Source organism: Pseudonaja textilis, chromosome 6, assembly GCF_049901715.1.
Source record: "Pseudonaja textilis isolate UNSWEBS1 chromosome 6, rPseTex1.2, whole genome shotgun sequence".
NCBI classification, from domain to species: Eukaryota; Metazoa; Chordata; class Lepidosauria; order Squamata; family Elapidae; genus Pseudonaja; species Pseudonaja textilis.
The window spans coordinates 62,368,041-62,393,543 of record NC_141995.1 but is presented as its reverse complement, the minus strand read 5'-3'; the positions used below and the strand labels follow the sequence as shown (position 1 = coordinate 62,393,543).

Below are 25,503 nucleotides of genomic sequence, written 5' to 3'. Positions count from 1 at the left end.
TTTTGTTTGCAACTAATAATATTAAAGATTCTAACTACCAGCAAGAAGCCTGTGCTGGGTGTGAGTGAGAGCAGGATGATTCATGGAACAGCAGCACAGGCGACTCGGGAGTAAGAATGCTAATTAATGGCCACTCCCTCTAGGGAATATAAGCCTGGTTTCAAACGGCTTTTGCCTTTGTAAAAGGCAAAAGTTCAAAGGAGTTAGTGTGATGATTACAGACTCTAATTTATTGGACTGATTGGCTGCAAGCCATCTGTTACCTACAAAGAGGGTTATTTGTGGAATAAAGCCGTGAACGTTTCAGTTTTGGAATTTATCTGTGTTTGCTTTCGGAAACTTTGGCTGGGTCAGAACACCTAGGGGTCAATCCTTTGTCACTTTGGGGTTCTTGAATTCCTGTGCGCCTCCTCCCCAATTCTCAAAGTTACTCCCTGTCAGTCTTAGAGGAAGTTGTTTCCCCAATGTCTGGCCACATCTTTCATGTTATTGCTTTTGTCAGCCCCGGATCCATCTTGAGAAAGATTCCAGGCTACCACAGCGGGGGATGGGAATGGGAGAGTAGCAAAGGGAATATAACTACAACAACATTATTTCACCAGTGATCAAGGACAAGCTGCTGTCACCTGGATTGGAGTGACTGAAATTTGGCAGTAGTTGAGACAGGAGATTAATTGGCCAATGTGATCTGAGGGTCACTAAATGGGGCAGGATGTGAGTTTTAGCTTGGAGGGGGGAAATGTGGGAATTCAGATTCGGGTTTTCCCCAGATGTGCCAACATGACTACTCTAATAAAATCTTACTTTGATGGACGTTGTCTCGGAGTTCTGAATCGTTTGGAGAGTTTATTGAATGCCGACATTAACCCAAATCTGCATCTAAAGAAAACCCAACAGCTTCTCGCAAAGCGGCGGAGGCCAAACTCTGGAGGGGTGCCCAACCCAAGGAGCTGGGCCTGTGGCAGTCCCAACCAACAATGAGATGTGCAGCTAGAATTGGAGCCTTCAGGGGTGCCTGACCAGATGCAAGATTGGTACTGGATGGCGGTGACTATGGACTTAGAAATTCACTCCCACCAAAGATCAGTGCCAGAGATGGGCCAGCAAGCCTCTGGTAGAGATGCAACCAGTGGCAGCCCCTGGAGTCAAGTGCTTCAGGTGTGGTTAGCAGGGCCACTGAGCCTCAGAATACCTGGTGTTGGCCCCTATTTCCCAGGTGTGAATGTCAGCTGCAGCTGCTGAAGAAAACTCCCCGAAAGCTGCAAGACAAGCGGCAAGCTGTAGAGGTCCCTTGCAGTCTGATGAGGAGGGAATTCTGGCTTTGGAAGTTATTGGCTCTAGTGGGAGTGGCGATGAGGACCTGATGTTAAGTGAAGCCATCTACTCTTTTGCCATAAAACCTCACATAGTAGTGCCAGAAATGAGTCTTTGCCGGCGCAGCAGGCACCTGGAGGAGAGTGACTGGAATTTGGCAGAAGCTGAGACAGGAGATTGATTGGCCAATGTGATCTGGGGTCACTAAATGGGGCAGGGTGTGAGTTTTAGCATGGAGGAAGGAAAACGCGGGGATTCAGATTCGGGTTTTCCCCAGATGTGCCAACATGACTATTCTAATAAATTCTTACTTTGATGGACGTGGTCTCGGAGTTCTGAATCGTTTGGAGAGTTTACTTGGAATGCTGACAGCTTTAGACTGTTCAATACTTATTTAATCTGTACTTAGTCCTTTTTCTGTAAGACAGCTAGAACATATTTTCTGTGTACAAACGTTTTTTTCCTCTAATTTCATTTATTTTAATCTATTTCATTTATTTTATTCAGTTATTTTAATCTATTTCATTTATTTTACTCTAATCATTCCCCTTTCCTTTAGTCCCACTTGCTCATAGTACAGGTCTGTAAATTATTTGAATTTTATTAGTGTAGCTATACATTTTCCTGTAAATTTTCAGGTTTTTCAAAAAAATCTAATATTTTTCCAATTTAATTGACATTCTTAATTTAAACAATTATATTTATAAATATATATTATAAATTATAAATATTACTTTTACAAAGATTAATGATGGTTTATAGTTAAGGATTAAATAATCAAACACCATCAATAATGTAATAAGTTAATAGTCCTATTAGCATTATTATAATAAAGACTATCAAGAATTTTATTATTATTAAGTATAGTAATGTTCAGATTTTAACCTCTAAAATGGGTTTCCAACCTGTGGGCTTTGGCCCACTTACCAGGCCATGGCCTATTTGCAGCTGGGCTGTGTGAGTGGTGGGCTGGCATGCACACGCATGTGTGCAGCCCCACTCGCACGAGCAGTGGATGCTAGTCCTTGCAGCCCCACTCATGTGAATGGGGGGTGCCAGTGCTGCAGCCCCACTTGTGCGAGTGGTGTGCACACGTGCCTCTCACACAAATAAAGCTGTACGTGTGCCTGCCCTGTACCTCACACAAAACAATCCTCTATTCCGCCTCCCCCCCAAATGTCAGGTCAACACGGACGGCTTGGGGAATGTTGTTCTAAAGGGTCTTTTTAATAGCTTGTTTTTTTCCGTAGCTTTTCTGATGCTAGGAGTAGTTATGCCACGGGGATTGCCGGTGAAAGGCTATTCCAGAGATTCAGTGCTATGTTTGAAAGGCACAGGTCTCTTGTTCTTCCAAATATCTCCTGTAAGGAAGAAGTTCGTTATTTATACCGTGAATTTGTCTCCTGGATGGGGAATCACTTTCAAGCAGACAGTCCCTCCCAGTCCTGAGTGCCAAACAGATTTTGTAGATTAAAATCAGATTTTATGCCCAGAAGTTAATGCCAGCCAATGCAGAGCCTATAACTGGCTGCACTACGTTTTGTATCTCATGAAAACTCAGTTGGGTTCCATGAGAGAATAAGGCTTTTAAAAAGGTCACTGGGCACAGTGCGCGAGGCCATGGCAGTGATGCGCAAAGCAGAAAGAGCAGGATCTGTCAGCTGACATTCAGAAGTCCCCCATTCCCTTGGGCTTTTTTTCTCATGGAGACCTATTATTCTGTAAGTGTCTGAGAGGCAGACGGAAATAATGTGTTTTTAGCTAACGGGTTGTGTGACCTGAACATCTTTGAAAACCATTAGTGAAGAGAGCTTCCAAATTCTTGGTGAGTGGTACCTCATCCAGAGTGGAACAGATGACTTTTGATGCTGTGATTCAACTACAACTTCTTCCTCCTAGTAATTAGTCCTTACAACTATCAAAATCCTTACAGCTTCCAGAATTAGGCCAAGACTTCCCTAGCATCATTGATCTACCCTGCGGTAGGGTATTATCAGCATACTCATGATATCTTCTCCCAAACTGATGGTTGACTTGCTTAATGTCTTTGTGTAAGTGTTAAACAGTACGAATGGCGAGAGAGAAGAACCCTGCAGTACCTCACATTGTAGTGGCCAACAGCTACTCCTCCCCCTGCCCCTCCTTTCCCAGCCATCCATTTAGGAAAGAGTAGATCTACTAAAAAGTAAGTGTCGGGCCTGCCTCCATTCAAAACCCAAGAAAGAAAAGGGCCTACTCCATTGAGGAAGAGAAGAGGTACTTTTATTGAGTTTGAAATAATAGCAGCGAAAGAAAAACAAGATCTGAGCCAAAAGACACAAAAGTTACATATTGAAAGTTTCCCCAAATCCCTCCCCCCAAGGACCCAGCCTGAAAGTCCAATCCATGTCCCACATAGTGTCATATGGGGGCACCTCTTCAGGTGTTTACGTCCATCTGGAGTTCTAGGTTGGTTAGACTTGACTGGGTATAAACTCCATTCAGCAGTGCAGTTATTCTTGAAAGCGAGTTTTGCCATACTAAATGACCTTGAACTAACAAAAGAATTTTATTTTGTCTACTCAGAGCTACTTAATTAAAATCATTCCCCTCACACTTTCTGAGGCTATGTGGCAGCGTGGAATATGACTTCCTAAGCTGAGAGGGGGACTTGCTTGGCTGGATAAATGGGCCCCTACTATGAAGTGGGAGGATGGATACCAAAAAATCATAATTGGGGTTGGCTCACTGCCCGCTTCCTCCCACAGAGAAATTGCCACCCAACAAAGATGCCCAACCTGAAGCAGCAGCCACAGCTTCAGACTCTCCTCCAGGTGCGCCCCAAGTCCCTGAACAATACAGGGACTTGGGTGAGGTGTTCAGCGAAGAAGAATGCAATCTTTTACCTCCCTATTGAGCCACTGATTGTGCCATAGAGTTAGAACCCGGGGCAAAACTGCCAAAACCAAAGATGTATTCCATGACACCAGCTGAAATGACTGAGTTGAGAAAATACATCGATAACAATTTAGACAGGTTTCATTGAACCTGCCAAATCTAGGTTGGCCACCCCAGTGCTGTTCAAAGAAAAAAAAGGTGGCGGCTTAAGATTATGCATGGATTTTAGGGCATGAACCTGGTATGCATGAAAAACATGTACCCCTCCCCCTCACGAAGGAGTTATTAAATCGTGTCTAAAGGCCAGGTCTTCATTAAACTAGATCTGAGAGAAGCTTACTACTGAGTCCACATAAAAGAGGGTGACGAATGGAAAACAGCCTTTAACTGCCCTTTGGGTAGTTTCCACTTCTGAGTCATGCCTTTTGGACTCCAGGAGGCCACCACAGTATGTATGCAACTCATCAATGAAGTGTTACATCCACACCTGTACAAAGGGGTCCTTGTCTACTTGGTCACATTCTAATATTCAGCGAAACCATCGAAGAGCATGTCAAATTGATTAGGCAAGTACTGAAAAAACTTTTAGCTGCCAAGTTATATGTAAAGCTGTCAAAATGCGAATTCCACAAAGAGTCACTGGATAACCTGGGCTACTGAGTGTCCACATAGGGAATTGAGATGGACCCTGGAAAAGTGAGAGTGGTGCTAGACTGGCAACCACCCAAAACACGTAAACAACTTCAAAGCTTTTGGGGTTTTGCAAATTTCTATAGACAATTTATTCTTTCATTTGCCTTTAATAGAGTTATTGAAAACTGGGCCTTCCCCGACCAAACCAAAACCCAATCAACCCCTTGCTTGGACAATGGACTGTCAGAAATCTTTTGAAACCTTAAAACACCCATTTGCAGCTGAGCCCATCCTCCAGCACCCTGACCCGACCGTCCAAGCTGATCCTAGTGATGTGGCTGTCGTGGCCATTCTTCTCCAGAAGAACTCTCAAAACCAGCTAATGCCTGGTGCTATGTGTCCAAAAAGTTGACAGACACAGAGTGTAGGTGGGTGGTTTGGGAAAAAGAAGTGTTTTCAGTGCAGTGGGCTTTACTATCTTGGAGGCATTTCCTGGAAGGAATGAAGGAGCCGTTTGAGGTGCGGACTGATCACAAAAACCTCGAGGCTCTAAAGACCCCTCAAAAGCTATCACCTAAACAAGTCTCAATACTTCAGAGGTTCAACTTTAACATGAAATATATCCCAGGAGAGAAAAACATACTGGCAGACGCCCTGTTGAGAAAACTCCAATTTGACAGTTGCTAAGAGAAAGTAGTGCAAACTATGATATCAGAAGCCCAGCCTGCTCAATTTGTGCCATGATGAAACACAGAACTGGAAAAACCTCTGGCCTCCTTCAACAAGCAGCTGAACCAACGAGGCTTCAACTTCCCAGAGGTTGGTGGGAGGAGCTGCTGGCTGCTTGCGAGGGAGGCAGATAGCGGTCCTAACGGCGTGCGAATCATATAACTATAAACCAGAAATACCAATAATACATGCAGGGTTAGTGTGCTTAAGATTGTGATTTTATTTTATTACAAAATGACTGGCTTAGTTCAGTGTAGTACTTGTTTTGCAGCTGTCTTTCGCAGTTCTATGTCCTCTGTAAAAAAAATTATCGGTCTGCAGGGACAGATTACCTATCTAGAATCTCTAATCTGTGCTCTCCAAACAGAAATTAGGTGCCCACTCCAGCCATCTATTGAGCTGCCATGCTACCAGCCCCCACTACCACTAAGATCCTACAGGAAAAGGGCAGTATGGACAACCGCGGGATCTGGCAGGGTGAGAGATGTGTACCATAAACACAAAGCTGCTGCTGTGCCCCAGCATAACAGATACAGTGCCCTTGCTGACCTTAATAGGGACACTAAAGTGACAGGTCAAGGTAGTTGTGATAATGTTAACTCAAGCTGGGGATCATGGTCCTAGAAGAAGAACTTACTTTGGAAAGGAGAAAGTGTGAATCAGGTATTACACATCAGTCACACAAGAAAGCAAGGTATCCAAAAAGAGAAGCTACCTTCTGGTTAGGGACTCAATTGTAAGGGATGTAAATTTAGGAAAGAATACAGAGGTTTTGAAAGAGGTCAGGTGTCTGCCAGGTGCTACTGCCAGCAGAGACAAGAGGCGTATTCTTAAGATAGCCAAGGATGCCAATAAGGACTGTGATGTTGATGCTATTATACATCTTGGTACAAGATGTATCCTGGTCCCAGAAGGATGTACTTCCTGTTCAGAAAGACTTCCAGAGCTTAGGGTATGAACTTAGTAGTATGGGCGTATCTTTCAGAGGTTCTACCAGTATACAAGGAACAAAAAGGGAAAGGCCACCGTGTAGCGGAATTTAATGTGTGGCTGAAGGAGTGGTGTAAAAGGGAAGGCTTTGGTTTTATTAGTCATGATGTCTTCAGCTGGTCCAATGAAAAACTGTACAAAAGAGATGGTTTGCATCCATCAAAGAAAGGGACTGAGTTACTTGGCATTAAATTCACAGATTTCCTGGATAAACATTTAAACTGAACAGCGGGGACAGAGAATTAATGGATAGAGAACATTTCTGTCCCCAGCAACCTAAAATTAATAAGGATATCAGTGCATGTAAAATAGATGTTTGTGCAGGTAAGATTATCTACCTTGCTGACAACCAAAACCAAGCATTTAATAGTGAATACCATACCATGTGCATTAATCAAACAGGTAGAAAGAAAGTAGGGGCAGGCAGGCACATGTTATGTAGACAGTAAACACAGTGTCAGACATAAAGATCTCAAGTGCCTATATACAAATGCACAAAGTCTGGGGACCCTTAGCAACAGGGGGGTGTCCTCACAGATCTGACAGATTCAGTCCAATTAGCTAGCAGCAACTGACAACCCAATCCTGGATGCTGTCTCCACCAAACGAGAAAGGTCATATCAGGTAAGAACCAACGACCCTTTTCACGTTTTTTCATATTTAGAATATATTTGCATATGTGAATACCAAACCATATCAAACCCTTGTTCATTTAATAATTGTTTCATTTAGAGCTCACCCTTTTTGTTCAAAATACCTTTGTATCTAACAATATTTCCCCTATTAATAATGTTTGGATGTATAAGTGCTTCCATTGTCGAAAACCAAACTGGAATCTTCAAATAATGTTGTTCTCTCGTTTTCTCCCAAATTAACAATAAAGCATTTCTGATATAGTGTCTTTGAAAGTAACTATGTATCTTATTTTTCCCGTACCATAAAAAGGCATGTCAACCCAGTTGTAAATCATGCCCCTCCAATGTATTCCTCAATACAATCCACTTTCATCCATGTTAGCACCGCAGCTTGGTAATATAATTCCCAACGGGGTAATCCAAACCTTCCTCTAATTCTTGTATCCTGTAACATTTTTAACTTAATTCTTGCTCTTTTCCCTTGCCATACATATTTTAGTATTATTCTATTAAGTTCTTCAAAATATTTTTTCTCCAGTTTTATCGGAATTGTTTGGAACAGATACAATAGCCTAGGCAGTATATTCATTTCAATTGTTGCTATTCTCCCTATTAGGGATAATTGCAATTTTTCCCACTTTTCCAGATCTATCTTAATTTGCTGTTTCAACCCATAATAGTTGTCTTCCTTAATCGTTACACATCTTGCTGTTAATTGAATTCCTAAATTTATTTTCTTAATGAACTGAATGTCTAATATTTCCATTAATTCTTTCTTCTGTTTTTCTGCAACATTTTTCACATGGAACTGCGGGGAGGGGTCCTAATTCCCTTTATCTTAGTTGCATGCCTGAAGGACCCCAGACCCTGCTTTGAATTTTGACGTGCTTTACCCCTCTTCAGTAAAAAGATTCCTTTTGAAATACAAAGTTTTCAAGAATTCATACTTATATTTTGAAGGAGGGGAAAGGCTGGTCCTTACACCTAGCAATTTTCTGATAGGACTAGATCTTTTCTGAGTAAAATGTGATTGATCAGAATGAATAATTTTTCCTATAACTAATATGATTGGCTTAAATTATAAATGATATAATTTAAATATGTAATTATATAAATTATAAAATAGTTTAATAAATAATTGATTATCAAGATTAAAAGAGATGAATATGTAAGAAAAAACTTTTAACTGGTCTTTTTTACTTAGTTTGGGAATTAGACCAGTGCTAGGATAAGGGAATACAAGTTTCCTGAAATTCTAGCAGAAGAATATCCAAATGCCTTATAGAATTTGGCTGTTAGCCCATCAGGATCTGGAGATTTTCCATTATTAAAGCCTTAAAAATATATTCAACTTTTGATTGATAAATCTCAAGTATTCAAGTATTGAGCATCCATTAAAATAATTCTGGGAAATCCAGTTTGTTGGGATGTTAGTAATTTTTTTTCTCTTGCAGGTTTTCAGAAGGGTTTAGTTCCATAAAAACCTCTATAAAATTTATACTAATATTTTTAGTGTTAGTGAAGATGTGACTTTCAATATTTTTTATTCCATTATGTATCTCTTTCATTTTTAAAAACTTGTTTGCCAGCAAACTTGAATATTATTGTCAAATTCTTGTATTTTTGTTTTAAGAATAAAATAGGGGTTGATATTTGGTGAGTTTCTAAAATATCACACTCTCTCCTCTCCTCCCCTCCCCTCCCCTCATATTTTGATTGGAAATGTCCTTGTAAATCTAGGAATTCTTTCAGTACTGACATTTTCAGTGAATAAGTAAGTATTTTTGACTTTTGTCTGTTTACCTCATCAACTCAGATCTGTTTGTGAAAGTTCAGTGTCTGTCCAGTGTGTTCTGACCTTTGGCATCCAGAGTTGTTGTTTCAGCTGCATCCATCAGGTGTTCTTGATCATAGAGTTCCGGTTTCCAAGTTGGATTGGAAGTTTGTTGATTTGATTCTCTTTCTTCATATCTGCTGTGTCCCACCTGCCCTCCTCCCCATTTGCTCATACTACAAGGGTGACCTTAGCTCATCCCATCATCATTCAGCCTTCCCACTTAGTCTGAGCAGAGGTCCCCCGAGAAAGCATTTTTTATTGGTAAAATTCAAAAGTAAAACTTCAATAAAGTTGAATGTCTGAATGAAGAAGAATGTCTGAACTCCTTTTCTAATGGTAGAAAAGTGAAGAGTAAGTAATTACCAATAGTATATTCCTTAGCTTGGGTGCAATTCCGGATATGTTATTACTTGTAAACTTCACCTCCATTTTGATCATTAGGTATCTGTATATGCAAGTTGGAAAAAATTATGTATTTGGAATTACAGCAGGAAATAATGGTCTGCCAACTGATTATGTAATTTGGTTTTGTAATAACACATCAGACAATTTTTTTCTATGTGGTATGCATGGGTTTATTTCTGGATATATATACATCAAATGACTTACATGCGTACATATATTCTGAGTACAAATTCAAAATAGATTTATTTGGAAATATTTTACTGTGGGTAGAAAAAGAAGCTTGAAGAAAATTATGTGAAAAGACAGTGATTGTAGGTTAGTTAATTAAATTAAGGGCAAGAATAGAAGTGGTGTGATAATACATTTATTGTTTTAGGAACTTTGGTCTAGAGCTAGTTCTGTCTAGTATTGAAGGCACTAGGCTAGAAACTAGAATGCTAGGAGTTCTAGTCCCACCTTAGGCATGGAAGACACATAGGTGACTTGGGCCCAGTTCTTCAGTCCAACTTACCTCACAGGGTTGTTTTCACGGGGAAAATATAAGGAGTATTTGGTATTTTCATTGCTTTGAATTTATAATAAAGGTGGGATTTTTAGATTTAAAAAATCTATAATCAATACCTTTTTACCTGAGGATGAAATAGAGTTCAAATTTAGTCCAACTCCATGTTGTTTTCAGCGAGTTCCTTTTTAGAAAAGAAAGAATGCTAAGGATTGTTGGGATTCTGTTGCTGAAAGTGATCCGATCTCTTTTCAGCAATGGCATTCATGGTTTTCTTTCATGTTTCACACGGTGTTTAAAAGAATGAAGAACAGGTATGCATTCCCCTTACTTCCTTTTCCCACTTACTCAGTATATTTCAGTTGAGGAGCCAGAGCCTCAGGAGGTGGCAATTTCTTTGTATGATGTTCCGAATTGCAATATATTTTATTTATTGTTAGTATTTAGTTAATTGATTAATTAATATTTGATGTGATCCTAAGAGCTGTGATGATGGGTAAAGTGTTTGTAGTATTACTATACAAAATTGCTTTATTATTACCATAAGTGAAAGAAATATTAGAAATAATAGAGTTTAAATTTAGGGTTTTTGTTCATTGCTTCTGAATTAGATATAATTTTCTTTTTAGACCTCCTTAGCTACTCGTTTTGTTCACGATACTTTTGGAAAGCAATACAAGCAAACCATAGGACTTGACTTCTTTTTGAAAAGAATAACACTCCCAGGTAAGATAAAATCAGAATACACTATATAAAAACAGGAGTAAGAGTAAAGTATTCAGGAGAGCATAAGAACATTTAATACTTCAGGAATGTGAACAAAACTTTGATGGAATGAGACTCCTACCTTGGGCTAGGAGTTGAAGACTTCCAAAGTCTCTTCCAGCCCTATGATTCTATGATTCCACTAACAAGGTTCATTGCTAAATAAGTTTGTATTCTTGCACTACTTTATATTTTGCACATGCTAGTTGAGATTATTATAACTTTGATTTGGAGCATGAATATGTAAATTCAGGAAAAGTAGAACTTAAACGACCCTCCCACTTGTGACTGTATGAGTGTAACTTTGTCACTTGTATCCTTATGATTTATATTGACTGTTTCCTAGTATGATTTGATTGCTTATTGTACCCTATGACTATCATTAAGTGTTGTACCTTATGATTCTTAATTCTTGACGAATTTATCTTTTATGTACACTGGGAGCATTTGCATCAAGACAGATTCCTTTTGTGTCCAATCACACTTGGCCAATAAAGAATTCTATTCTATTCTATTCTATTCTATTCTATTCTATTCTATTCTATTCTATTCTATAATCCTTGACTTGCCACTTTTTCTAAAGTTTGTGTTCACTATTAAATCTGAATAGATGTAAGCCTTCATCTAAAACTTGTTCCCCTACAGTAGAGAATAACAACTCAAGGGAGTCACCCATTAATTAATTAATTTTCACAACAACACAGGCAGAATTTTTAGCAGTTTGAGTCTTGAACATTTTTGTTTCTTTTTATAATGTATGTAAATGCTAAAGAATTGAAAGATAATCACAGCCCTTTAGTTGTAATAGCCAAGCTCTAGAATTTAGAATTTATGGCTATAATAACATTATCTTTGGTACTGTAACTGACTGGTATTAACTGAAATCAATACATCTGAATGTTCTAGAACTCTCAGAGCTGATGTCTCACTTTCGTCTAGGTTAGTTATAATGGATGCATTTTTATCAGTAACACCCTTTTAATGATATATATATATTGCTTTAAGTAAATAACCAGGTACACTCAAAATTTCTTACTCCTTGATAGTTCAGACGCAATAATTCAAAATATTCCCAGGCCTCAGATTGCCAATTGTTAATGAAGAAATAAAATTCTCAATTTTGTTTCAATATATTGGCCAAATTTTAGAGATTGCATACCACTTACAAACTGAACATTTGTAAAATTACTTCATAGTATAAAAAGTTCAGCTATAAAAATGAGAACTATTTACTAATTGTCTTGGTATGTTTAATTCAAGGAATACTTTTTTGTAAAGAGTGTGGGAATTTAAAAAAAAATTAAAAAAAAAGAAGTTGTTATAACCCAGAGGTAACACAGCTGTTCGAAGAGAAATCTTTCTCAAGACTCAGGCATATTGCTATTCTGTCAGATTGGAGGGAGGAGACTGTACAGATGCCAGTTGGAGGAAGCCAGAAAGACGCATCAACTGACAGAGGTATGTTGCAGCCTCCGAGGCAATCCCCTCATTTTCCAGAGGGAATTTTTCCCCCTGCAGAGAGTATCCCTCCAGGGTGGGGACTTTATCCAGGCCAGGGGTGGATTCAATGCCAATGGCAGCCAGCACCAACACAGCCCTGGTCTGAAGGGGGATTGCCCAGACAACAGACAGCAGCCACTTCCCCTCCACCTGACCAGGGAACCAGGCCACACCCATCTTCCTCTTGGCAACCACAAATGCAGCCCCAACCGGCAGCGAGGCCACAGGGACCCCTATTCCAGAGAGGCACCACCCAGCCAGGATATACTACCCAGCCTATGTACGCCACCAGGTCAGTTCCTTTCATTCCAGTACAACCTTCAGGGGCCTGGCCTGTGCCACCTCCACAACCATGACCGAGGCTGGACCAAATAGCCTTTAAGGTTGCATTCAATGGCCTCCATGAACATTTCAATTACTTCCTCACTCGAATCCAATCCCATATAGAACAATTTGGAAATCAATACGCCACAGAGTGCGATTTGGTTACGGCCACAACAAATGGGATGAATGAAGGAGATGCTTCAGACTGGGTGGCCCAACTACACAACGAACAAGCCCCGGAATTACATGATGTAAACGGATTTATTCAATTATTAAGACTCAGATTTGAAAATCCAGACAGGGTAGCAGAGAATGAAGAGAAGTTAATGGAAATGAGGCAAGACAAGCGACTCTTGTCAGAATTTATTTGGGACTTTAGAAGGGTCGCAAGCCACCTCATGGATTGGCCTGAAAGAATGACTTTACACGATTTTAAAAACGCCATTGATCCAGAAGTAAAGAAGGCCTGTGAAATTAGGGGAATCCCAGAGACCTTACAATTATGGTATGTCGCATCCCTCAGCTTAGATCGCAGCATCAACCCACACAGGAAACCCCTTCCGGCAGCCCTGCCTAAGAGAATTGTGGTTAGGAGACCGCCGACTGGATCAGCTGAACCTGCTCATACCCAACCTACCAGGGTGCTGAAATGTTACCGATGTGGCCAAGCTGGCCATAGAGAGCAACAGACTGTCTGGCCCCTGCTCCTGTACCACAAGCTCTGCAGTCAAAGTCTAATCCAGCTGTTAGAGGTCAGAAGAATCAAGAAAGACCTCCAGTCAGGGATGGGTTTGCCAAACACAGCTGGGAAAGCCCCTCTGCGCAGATGGGAGCAACGGACCACCAGACTGCCACCACATCCTCGAGAACCCGACCTGCAAAGACGACCCAATAGTGAGCAATCCCATCATACCTTTTACAGTCAAGGTCAAGTTAGTGGTACCAAACATAGGGGAGGCCAGGGAGTTAGAAGCTGTCATTGATACTGGGTGTTCTAGATGTCTTATCAGACTCCCCATCGTTGAACAATTGGGCATAAAGACTAACCCGCTAAAACGCGTAATCAGATTTGAGCAAGTGGATGGAACCTTAATTGGGGAGGGGGGGCAGCCACTCAGATGGCTGAATTGATCAAGATGGAATTAGGGCCCCATCACGAACTCATACTCTTCATAGTGGCCCCCAAGATGCCAGAATCAATCATACTGGGACTTGCTTGGGTATACAAGTGGGCCCCGATGATCAAATGGGAGGATGGATTCAGAAAAATCCTTATTGGACCAGGCCAATTGCCCCCTCTTCCACCCACCACAAAACCACCAGTCAGCTTGAACCCAGAGCCTGAGCGAGCATCCATGGCATCCCACCTTCTCCCAGATAACCAACAGGTACCCAACCAATACAAAAATTGGGCTAAAGTATTCAGTGAAGAAGAGTGTAATGTTTTACCTCCCCATCGAGCCACTGATTGCGCCATAGAATTAGAGCCCGGGCGAAATTACCGAAACCAAAGATGTATTCCATGACGCCTGCTGAAATGACTGAATTAAGGAAATACATCAACAGCAATTTGGAACAAAGTTTTATTGAGCCTGCCAAATCAAGACTAGTTGCCCCCATGTTGTTCAAGGAGAAGAAAGATGGGTTGAGATTGTGTGTTGACTTTAGAGGCGTGAATGCCGTACGCATCAAAAACATGTACCCTCTTCCCCTTATGAAGGACTTATTGAACCACCTGTCGAAGGGCAAGATATTCACCAAGCTAGATCTCAGGGAAGCTTACTACTGGGTCCGCATCAAAGAGGGAGATGAGTGGAAAACTGCTTTTAACTGCCCTCTGAGTAGCTTCTAATTCAAAGTCGGACTTTCGGACTTCTGGGGGCTCCTGCAGTATTCATGCAACTCATCAGTAAGGTGCTACACCCACACTTTTATCAGGGGTTCTTCATATACCTGGTGACATCCTTATCTTCAGCAAAACCATGGAAGAACATGTTCAATTGGTCCGACAAGTTGTAGAAAAACTTCTAGCCGCCAAATTATATGTGAAACTCTCAAAATGCAAATTCCACAAAGAGTCACTGGATTATTTAGGCTACCAAATATCCAACTTAGGAATTGAAATGGACCCCGGAAAGGTGAAAGCAGTGCTGGACTGGCAACCCCCCCAGAACCCGAAAACAACTTCAAAGTTTTTTAGGGTTTGCCAACTTCTATAGACAATTCATTCCGTCCTTTGCTGAAGTTGCCCTCCCTTTAACGGAGCTATTAAAAACGGGCCTGTCACCCACCAAACCGAAGCCAAATCAACCACTGGCTTGGACCATGTACAGTCAGAAAGCTTTTGAAACCTTAAAATGCCTCTTTGCAGCTTGAGTCCATCCTCCAGCAGCCAGACGCGACCAAGCCTTTTATTGTCCAAATGGATGCAAGTGATGTAGTGGTGGCTACCAGACCCAACATGCGGTGCCATCATGCCAGTGATTTCACAACAAAACAAAGCAAAAATCCTTATAATCCAGACAGTCAGCGAGGAGAAGAAAATTCCCTTTGTTTCCTTCTTTCTCCAACAGTTCTAGATGGTTTCTGGTTTCTGTTTTTTTTGTCAGGGATAAGATGGAGAATAATCACTCAATTAATTGCAACGTGAAATTTAGGCCGCTACTGCAGCCTGACATTCTGGTTGTTGAGGAATTCTTTTAGGGCTTTGCAACACGCCCAACGATAAATCGATAAGAAATTGGCTATGTTGAGATCTTCCTAGATTAAATAGAAAGGAATTTGACCAAATTGGTTCAAGGGTAGGTCTTGGAATTAGCTTTTTGGCACTGTTGGGATAGGATCAGTGATTTTTACTTCATTCCTGGAGCTGCTGCTTATTGAGTCAGTTTTGCCTTGGCTAAAAGTAGAAAGCGTGAGATGATAAGAAATTACCAGTGAAAGGGAGAATTAGCAAAATTGACTGAATCGAATTATTTTCCGCAAGTAGGAGAGGCATTACTTAACACACACTTCATGGTCAAATGCTGTGCAGAAAAGGATCTCTGAACTGGTACTCTTGTATTTAGAATTGGAGTGTAAGTGTGCGTATATGTATATATTATTTAAATATTTCATAAAATAATTATCTGTTTTATTTAATGAAACATGGTAAATCACATTACATAAAGCAACATGAAACCAACTTCTAACAACTATATTCATGAAATTTCTTGGCAAGTATTACTGGATTGGAATATCTCTCTTTTTGGACAACCATTCTGCAAGTTTCCCTATGAATGCCAACTAGGTTGACAGTTAAGCTCCTGAGATCGGACAGGATTTGCTGTAAGGACTACTAAAATATAATATGCTAAATAAAGCACGTTAGAAATTAAAGAAATAATTTTAGCTAAAGTAATCTATTTTAAATTGAATATGTCTTTTAATATTTAGCATTAAATAATTACACCAGGGTGGACAATATATCTCAATTAAACTAACTGAATTTTCTTCGTTTAAAATAATTTTATGATGTAGCATTAGTGTACACCTATAGCACAGTATACCCCAGATGTAGCTACAATATAGGGCAGATTTCTGAGCTTAAAATAATGTTGCTGTTACTCAGAGGCTTTACAAATATAACTCATTAAGTGCCAGTCAAAATACTTGAAGGAAAATTGCAGATATATAACCCAGTAAACAAGATTTTACTGTGAGGAGGTTTAAAAGGCTTCAGCAAAAGAAATGAACAAAGGTGGTTTTAATTCTATCTTGATGACATAGACTTTAATTAAGGTTAACTAGCAGACTTAGTATACTTTTAGAGCAGGGGTGTCAAACTCGTGGCCCATGGGCTGAATGCATCACTTCCTGGCACGCTCACACCTGGTTTAGCAAAGGAAAAAAGCCATGATACATCACTTGACAACGCCATGATGATGCTACTTTGATACCCCTGTTTTAGAGGGTTATTGAATCCTACGAGTGACCAAAAACTTTTGGATATTTGCCCTGCATTCTTGATAAATTCAATTTCATGCTTGGTTGAATTAAAAAAATGCGTGAATTATTGCTGTTATGTACCAAATAAGTAATTAGCTTCTGATAAAAAATGTATAGAAAAGCATACCTGAAGAAAAAGTAGATGCATATTCTTTCTTTTTTTTATAAATGTGGGGATGGGGAAAAGCCACAATCAAAATAGATTTTGTACCATGCAATTATCAGGACCATTAATACCTCTTTGGAGTAAATCTCCACAGATTTATTTATTTAGCACCCTTCTGTTTCCCATGGGGGAAATGCTGTTTGCAGTGAATGTCTGCATGACTGCCATCAGAAATGTTGTAAGGTAATATATTTACTTAGAGACATGGGTGAAATATTGGATGATTTTGTATACCAGCTACAACTGTCTTATTAAATAGGCATTTAGCAATATTAAAATTAACTCACTTTCTTCTGCCGCTAGAAATGTAGGGATCATTTATCTGGCCACCCTCTTCTTGAAGGACTAAATTGTTTCTTTGCAGCAATTTTATAGAAAGATTAACAAGACAAGCTGCTTATTGTGAACTATCTTTTTTTGTAATTTATTTCCGCTAAAGATGGAGCTGCAATTAGAAACCAATCTGAGCTTAATTAAAATAATTAACATCAAAATGAGAAGTTAATCATACAAATAGTATCGGACAGTTCAAATGTCTTATTTTTTCGAAAACTTGCAAAGGTGAATGAAATGAAATCACTGCTTTTTAAAAATCTAATAAATTAATAGGTTTTGTTACGCATTTCTGTTAGATACAATTCAGTCTCAAAAGTCGTTTTCTTTGTGTGACAAAAATCTCCTTTCTTTTAACTCTCCCTTGAGGGTGATTCAGTCAACAGCAAGATAATATTGTTTTGAATATGTACCTGATTGGGACCTTTGAGGGGAGTGAGAGGATTATACATCAGTATAATGAGAAAAATACTATTTTGTTTAAATTCCACATATTTGTATTAGGTTGTTCCGTGTGAAAGATATAAACAGTAGTGATGTGCAAAACATTTCAAATATAGTGTCTTTGGAAACTAGTAATGGGCACATTTTATGCCTGGAACAGTTCTAAAATGGCAGAAAGATATTTGAATGCTTCTGGTACCGCTGTGCCTAATTTGAAATAGAATGAGTTAAATTTAAGTGAGGGGGGAGGGAGGGAGGGGAGAGAGAGAGAGGGAGGGAGAGAATCTGAAGATTCTATGGTAACATGCGCACACACACACACACACACACACACACACACACTGAATTGCATTACTAACAAAGGGAAAAAAAATTATCCACAAGGAATATTTGCTGGACGTCTGTTAACAAACAGTGAAAATAATTTGTGATACAGTACCTCACAAAATTATATTGTATTTTGTTTATAGGCTTGTTTCCAAAATCTTTATGTCTGCCTATTTGGTGTTTTATTTTTTTTGTTTCTAAAGCACTGCAGAAAAAAATGTGATATGGCTGAGGATGAGTGTCAATTGCCATCCAGCCAGGGATCCCCTCTGAGCTAATGAGTCAGGCTGAACCCCTTCCTGGAACCGCCCAGTGCATTTATCACGGTGCCACTGACAGGGGATGAAGGTCCTCCGCGCAGCGTTGTTGTTTTGTTTGTATGGCATAACCTGCCTTTAATCATACCACCTTAAGAAGTGGGATCTCTCTAAGATGAATAGTTAACAGTTTTAGATCACTTATTTTATGCCTTCGACAATTTTTAAAAACCTAAACATAGCTGCTAATCCATTTTTTTTGCCCAATTTAAATAGCCTTAACCATTTGGGAATAACAGAATAATTGTCTTCTGTGGACATTGTGCTGGCCCTGCCCTTCAGACTGCCACAGAGGCAGTGCGTAGGAAGCAGAGATGCTGAGAAGGATTTGGTGACTGTCTGAAGGGCTTTGTGGTGGTACCTTTGCTGTAGAATGCAAAAATCCCCCCCCACATCTTCTCATCCTTTGGGAACTTAATTGTGATGACCCAGAGTGTAATACAAACATAAAAAAATCCAAAACGTAAATAAATGTCCTTTAATGCCTCCAGCTTGGCCCCGCTGTTCAATAATTCTCAGCTGGAGATAAAACTTTCTCAAAAATAGTTTTCAAAAGAAAGCAATACAGTCCGAACTTAATGAGCAGGTAGAAGTGAAATAAAAACCAAACAAACTACAATGATGAAATTTCCACAACGGACTAGGATAAGTAATTACCAAATTCAAGGAGATAACAAGGCGCAGTCCGTTGGAAGAACGCCAACCAAGATAACTTCAACCCAAAATAAAACTAGCTTTGCTTCTGGCAACGCTGTGTTTTAACCATCTCTCTTATATACTAGTCTCCCCAGCTGCAACCAATGAGGAGGATCATGGCCACTTCCTCTCTCATAAGCCAAGCTGTTTCCTTCTCCGTTCCTCCCTGCGTGTCCTAGGATGCAGAGGGGATGGGCCTGGTTCTTCCTCTGACAGCCCAGCCGGCCTCGGCCCTTCCCCAGCCTCCTCCACAACCTCTGGAGCCGCACCTCCACTCCCTGTCCGCTGTTCCTCCTCTCCCTCAGAGTCCGACTCTACTTAAAGGGCATGACATTAATAAAGATACTGCCACTTGCCTTGGCCCCTTAAGTAACTCATCTTTTTAAACTAATAAACTATGGTGCAACCTGTGTTTGATCATTTGGGTTACTAAGACTGCAGTACTGTACTTTTCTTTGGAAGTAAGTAACATTGATTTCATGGGGCCTTACTTCTGAGAAGATATTTGTCAGGGCAGCACTATTAAGAGTTTTTAATCTTGAGCAAAATTTTATATTTCATTTTATAACATTTAAAATGTTTTTTAAACCATTTTGTATTTCAATATTTTATTTTACTTGCATATCTTAGATAACATTAACTGGGCAGCCAAATAAATCTGCATTTCAAATTACCATTCTGTGTAAAAACAAATTGTCAGTGTGTTATGGACAACTGCTGCTTAAAAAATAAGATAATATAATAATAGAATATTTAGAACCTTAGGAAACAATGAATACATATTTCCTTTTTTTCTATGATATTATCTTTATAAAATTTTATTATGATAGACTTGCTATGACTTGATGATTTGCTATAAAATAAATTAAGTAAACTATAGTTATCTCACTAAAGTATGAATTAATAAAATTATAGTCAAATGATTGTTTAATAATGATATCAGGCTATATAATTGTTGATTGATAATATGAGCTATTATGCAATATAACTACAATGGAGACTATGAAATGGATGCACACAAAAAAAGTGATAAACCAACCGACACACTGTCTGTAAACTCATGAAGGAAAGGATGATGTTTTTATGTTATATGTGTTTTTGTTTGTTGTTAAAATTAATAAAACTGTTTTTTTTTAAAAAATAAGAAGCTTGAAATTCTTAATGAATTTCAGCATTCTTTGAAATTTGATAGATTACAGCTAACCATGTGTTGTGTGCAATAAGAAAGCTTGTTGCTAATACAAGACAAATAAACTAGTGATAAACACATTTTATATAGGTATATTGTATAGTGTTTCAATAATTAATTGTAAAGTTATATCTGATTCTGTAACTCGGCTATGCCTTATACATTAACTTTTTGTTTCCTCTTCCCCTTTTCAGGAAATATAAATGTTACTCTTCACGTATGGGATATCGGAGGCCAAACCATAGGAAGCAAGATGCTGGACAAATATATCTATGGTGCACAGGTACGGTTAAAGCATTACAAACTACCATAGTTTCTTACTCTTGGTCTAACTATAATGTTTATTTAAATAATAATAATTTATAACATAACTTTAACTGAATATGAAAATGTGAATATATAAATGAAATTTATTTTAACATTCATTTTGCAGATCAAGGGTTATTTTGGGCAGAGTGCTAGGATAGTGTTTTTTTTTTTAATGAATGAGATGTGTCCTTAATAGCTGTCCAAAACAGATGTTGCTTGCTCTATATTGTGTATATTCAGTTGAAAATAGTAGTTTCTCCAGCATGACGATTGGAGAATCCACTTTGCCCATTGCCTCTTAGCCCTCGTTTTTGAAGGGAGGCAGCACGGCCATTTTTTCCTGCAGCCCTTTTAACTGGCTGCAGGCAGAACAGCTGCTCCTTTCTGGGCCAAGGGAGCTGTCGAGATGGCTGATCAGATTCTGACAGCTAACAGCATGTCTGGGCAGAGAGATTCTTCAGCTGCTCCCAGAAAGACCGGATCCAGGAAAGGCAGATCAGCCAGTCAAGATGCAGCTGACAAGATTAGAGCCAAGGCAATCTACTCTAGGAAGCCAACTGGAGCTGAGGAAAAAGAGGCAGACAGGAGAATGAAGGCTCTGGAAAAACAAATCTCCAGAATTCAAAAGAAGACTCAACAGGAAAGTATTCCAGCTTCTGTCTTAACGGAAACTGTGGCTCCTCCCCCCCCCTGCCAGCCAGCAACCCAACCTACGGTTGCCGTTCCTTTGAACTGGTCCCCAGAGGGTGATAGGGATTTTTTTTCTGGTTTTCCAACTGAAAGTTTGCAACCGACAGAGCAACTTCCTTTTAACCGCTTAGCAACAGGGGTTGAGCCTCAGGTTAGTGGGAGGGTTTTTACCCCTGAGGTGACCTTTACACCCACCGTTTCTGGCTCCACCCTGTGGAGAGAGGCAGGAGCAAGGTCTGTCTGAGGAACTCAAGTTCCCCATTTCTCAGGCTATCTCCCAAGGCGTAGCCAATACTCTTCACCTTGGAAGCCCTGCTGCTTCTGTTACATCTGAGCTCCCTGATCAGATGTCGCATGTATCCCAGGGAAGCTGAGCAGGTTCACAGGGCCACCTCTCCCACCCATTCTCTTAGAAGCCGCCGAAGCCCTGCCAGGGTAACAGCGGGTCTTACAGACTTCCCCCTGCATGGGTTTGGTGGCCCCTTTACCAGCCTTGGGTTCTTGCTCCATCTTCCCTGAGTTTATGCTTCCAGTACTTTTGGAGAGCGTCTTGGGGCTCAGGACCCCAGGCAGTGGTACTGCGTTTGCGAAAGCTGCTGTGGTTTTCTTTTTAGGGGATTTGGGTTAATGTCAGCATTCCAGCCAAACTTTCCATCCCAATTCAGCACTCAGAGACAAAGTCCATCCAAGTAAGAATTTATTAGAGAAGTTATATTGGCACATTTGGGGAAAACCCGAATCTGAATTCCCACATTCCCCGGCTATATTAAACTCACATACTGATGACCCTCAAGTCACCCTCTCTAATCACCTCCATTCTGAACTCCCCTCCAAACTCCAGCGACTTGACCTTGACCTCTGGTGAAAACGTTGTTGTGGCTATCCTCCCTTCTCACTTCGCTCTCATTCCCACAGTTATCCATCCTCCCTTGTGGCAACCCCAAATCTGATTCAAGGTGGATCCCGGACTGACAGTCGCCTTGTTGGCAAGATGGGCAGCAAAAAATTTCAGTAAATAAAAATAAAAATGGCTTGATTATGGTGGTGTAATATAATACATAGATACAATTCTCAGTATGATACAGTTGAAGCATATAAGCAAAAATAAAAAATATATTTTACTGCAGCTCTGTTTTATCAACATTAAGAATGCCAAAACATTTTTTAAACTATAATTTTTGAATCACTAGATTTTATTTGGAATATACTGATTTTGATCTGTTTGTATCTTTATGGTATACGTGAACTTGAAAGTCATCTTTCCCCTTGTGCAGAATTTATGTATTAAGAGTCTTTATGCATCAGCCCTTATCTTAAGTTTATGCAATTTAGTTGTCTGATTTTTTTATCATTAATATTGCTTTTCACATAAGCCTTTTTTTTTTAGGCTGTCCTTTTGGTGTATGATGTTACGAATCAACAGAGCTTTGAAAACTTAGAAAATTGGCATAATGTTGTAAAGAAGGTCAATGAAGAGTCAGAAACTCAACCCCGTGTGGCCCTTGTAGGCAATAAAAGTAAGTAGTTAAATTATTATTTAACTAGAATCGTGACTTACCTAAAATGCAGATCAGCAGTACGCTGATGACAGCAATCACACTGCTTAATTTGATGGAGGATATCACTTCATGGAAATAACTTGCTTCAGTGATTAATAGTATGACATTACCCATAAAATTTGGGAAGTTTTACCAATGTACTTATTTTAGTTTTAATACAAAAAAGGCTTTTTATTGTTTAGAATCCCTATATTTAAACCAAGACTGATCAACAAGTTGTGTCTTTTTCCTACTCTTGTTACAAATAATAACACTTTTCCTGTAAAAAGCTTAATTATATGGTTAACATGTTACTGGTAGTCCTTGACTTACGACTACAACTGAGTCATTTCTGTTGTTAAGTGATACATTTGTTAAGTGAGTTTTGTCCCATTTTACAACTTTTCTTGCCATAGTTGTTAAGTGAATCGCTGCAATTGTTAAGTTTGTAACCTGGTTATTAAGTGACTTTGCCTTTCCCATCGACTTTCCTTGACAGAAGATAACAAAAAGGGGTCACAGATTTTGAGACACAGCAGTAGTCATAAGTATAAACCAATTGCCAAGCATTTGAATTTTGATCACATGATCATGGGGATGTTACAAAGTTCGAAACTGAAAAATGATCATATGTTACTTTTTTCAGTGCTGTTGTAACATTGAACAGCCACTAAATGAACTGTTGTAAGTCGAGGACTACCTGTACCTGAAGTGGTTTTAACATTGAAGAGCTTAAAAAATTAAAGATTGCGAGTAATAGGATAGATATGTGTCCTCCTCTTCCTCCCCCCCCCCCATACTATTATGGTGATTTCCTTGCATACATTTTAAAATCTTTTTCTTGGCTATTCATTTTGTCAAAAATAAAACTGCTTAATACCTCAAGCGATTCAACTTCAGCATGAAATACATCCCCAGAGTGAAAACATTGGCAGATGCCCTATCCACAAAACCCCAGTTTGACAGTCACAGAGAGGAAATAGTACAAGCCATGATATCAGAAACTCAATCAGCAAACCAAGTAATCACTCGAGGCCAAGCCAACCGCAACCCCAAATACCTGGAAGACAAATTGACCACGGAGTTGAAAGCAGCCTTATTGACCGATCCCTGGTTTCTGGACCTCGAACCGAATTAACAATGAATGGCTTGGAAAGGAACTAAGCTTTATGTACCAGCTATACTACGACTACTGGTACTAAAGCATAGCCATGACTAATGGCTGGGAGGCCACTTCAGGTTCTTAAAAACCCTACATTTACTCAGGAGACAGTTCTGGTGACCAAAAGTGAAACCTAACGTCGAAACCTGGCTATGTAAAAAGTTGCTCAATTTGTGCCATGATGAAGCACAGAACTGGAAAAACCCCTGGTCTCCTACAACAAGTCGCTGAACCAACCAAGCCGTGGGAAGAAATCGCAATGGACTTCATTGTAGAATTACCTAAGAGTGAAGGGAATACGATCATTTTGACTATAATTGACTTGTTCTCTAAGCAGGTCCACTTTACAGCCTGTAAAGGACTTCCATCTACAAAAAAGCTGGCAAACTTGTTTGTGAAGCATATCTATAGACTACATGGAGTACCTCGTAGAATAATATCAGACAGAGGGGTACAATTTAGTGCAAAATTCTGGAGGGAATTCTTGAAGTCTATTGGGTCCTCCCAATGATTATCCTCAGCATTTCATCCAGCCTGCAACGGAGCAGCAGAGAGGACAAACGCCATGGTCGAACAATACATTAGAAGCTATGTAAATTATCAACAGGAAAACTGGGCTGAATTATTACCATTTGCAGAGGTTGCTTATAATAATGCAGTACATAGCAGCATAGGTCTGACTCCTTTCCAAATCAACACTGGGATGGACTTTGTCCCTACGCCAGAATTGCCTTCAGAACCTCCCACATCCATGTGTCTAATGGAATGGATGAACTCATTAAAAATAAGTTGGGAAGATACAAAAAAAGCTTTGACCGAAGCTGCAAAAATTATAAAAAGCAGGCGGATAAACATAGATCCCTTCAACTGCCATTTAAAGTGGGAGACAAAGTATATATTTGTCAACCAAGTATCTTAGGTTGAAACTGCCTAGTAAAAAATTTGGACCAAAATTCTTGGGTCCGTTTTCGATTTCAAAAATAATCCGCTCACGGTCCAGTTAAGTCTTCCTCGACTATTGGGGAAAATTCATCCAGTTTTCCATAGTAGTTTGTTAAAACCAGCTGCTACATCAATGATAAGACCCAATTCCAATCGCTCCACCCTATCAAGTCACCGCTAGTCCTTCTCTTCATTATACTAGACGTACAAAGTTCATTCAACCATTCAGTTTTATCTTCCTGTCCCCGCAATCATCTTTTTTGACCTTTTCTGCACTCTTTCTAGAATCTCAAAATCTTTTTTGTATCATGGTGACCAAAACTTGACACAATATTCCAAGTGTATTAAGTGTAGTATTCTAGCGAACCGGTAGCGCCGGTGAGCAGTTGGCCCACCCACCCACCCACACCCTTTCCTGCGCTTTATTTCCTTGTTTGTTGATTCAGCTGATTCGTGTGGCACTGCGGCTTGCTGCGCCTCAGCTGTTTTACTCACCAGCACTCAATAGAAAGTCAGTTTTGAAGCTTAAAATTGGAGGTTTATGGATGCTGCGCACAAAGTGCTCTCTCATAGAACCAGTAGTAAAAAAAAGATGAATCTCATCACTGGTAGTATTCCAAGTAGGAGTAGGAGTACTCAAAGGGAGTACTAGGAGGACCAGGAGTAGAAGTACCTGTGGAGAAGTAATGAGTAATAGTATCTGATTGCTCACATGTATTGCCTAGAGACCTGAATTGTTGGTGTCTCTTTAATGTTTTGAGCCTATCAAATTGGCTATAGTTAAAAGAACCCGTGACAATAATTATCTAGTAGTCTAGAGTTAATCTTAGTCTAGAGTTAAGCTTTCTTCACCTTTCCATTTACTTTCTGTTACCCTTAGTGAGAGCAAGAT

General features: G+C 39.7%; 1 protein-coding gene across 2 annotated transcripts in view; it reads left to right on the top strand.

The window, feature by feature from the left end:
* RAB28 (RAB28, member RAS oncogene family) overlaps positions 1 to 25,503 on the top strand; it is a 61,105-nt gene that overhangs the window by 6,712 nt on the left and 28,890 nt on the right. For both annotated transcript variants that reach the window (XM_087936702.1, XM_026700074.2), the window contains exons 2-4: positions 10,552 to 10,648; positions 20,165 to 20,253; positions 22,357 to 22,486. In XM_087936702.1, the coding sequence (XP_087792828.1) occupies positions 10,552 to 10,648; positions 20,165 to 20,253; positions 22,357 to 22,486 (316 nt within the window). The remainder of the gene's footprint in view (positions 1 to 10,551; positions 10,649 to 20,164; positions 20,254 to 22,356; positions 22,487 to 25,503) is intronic.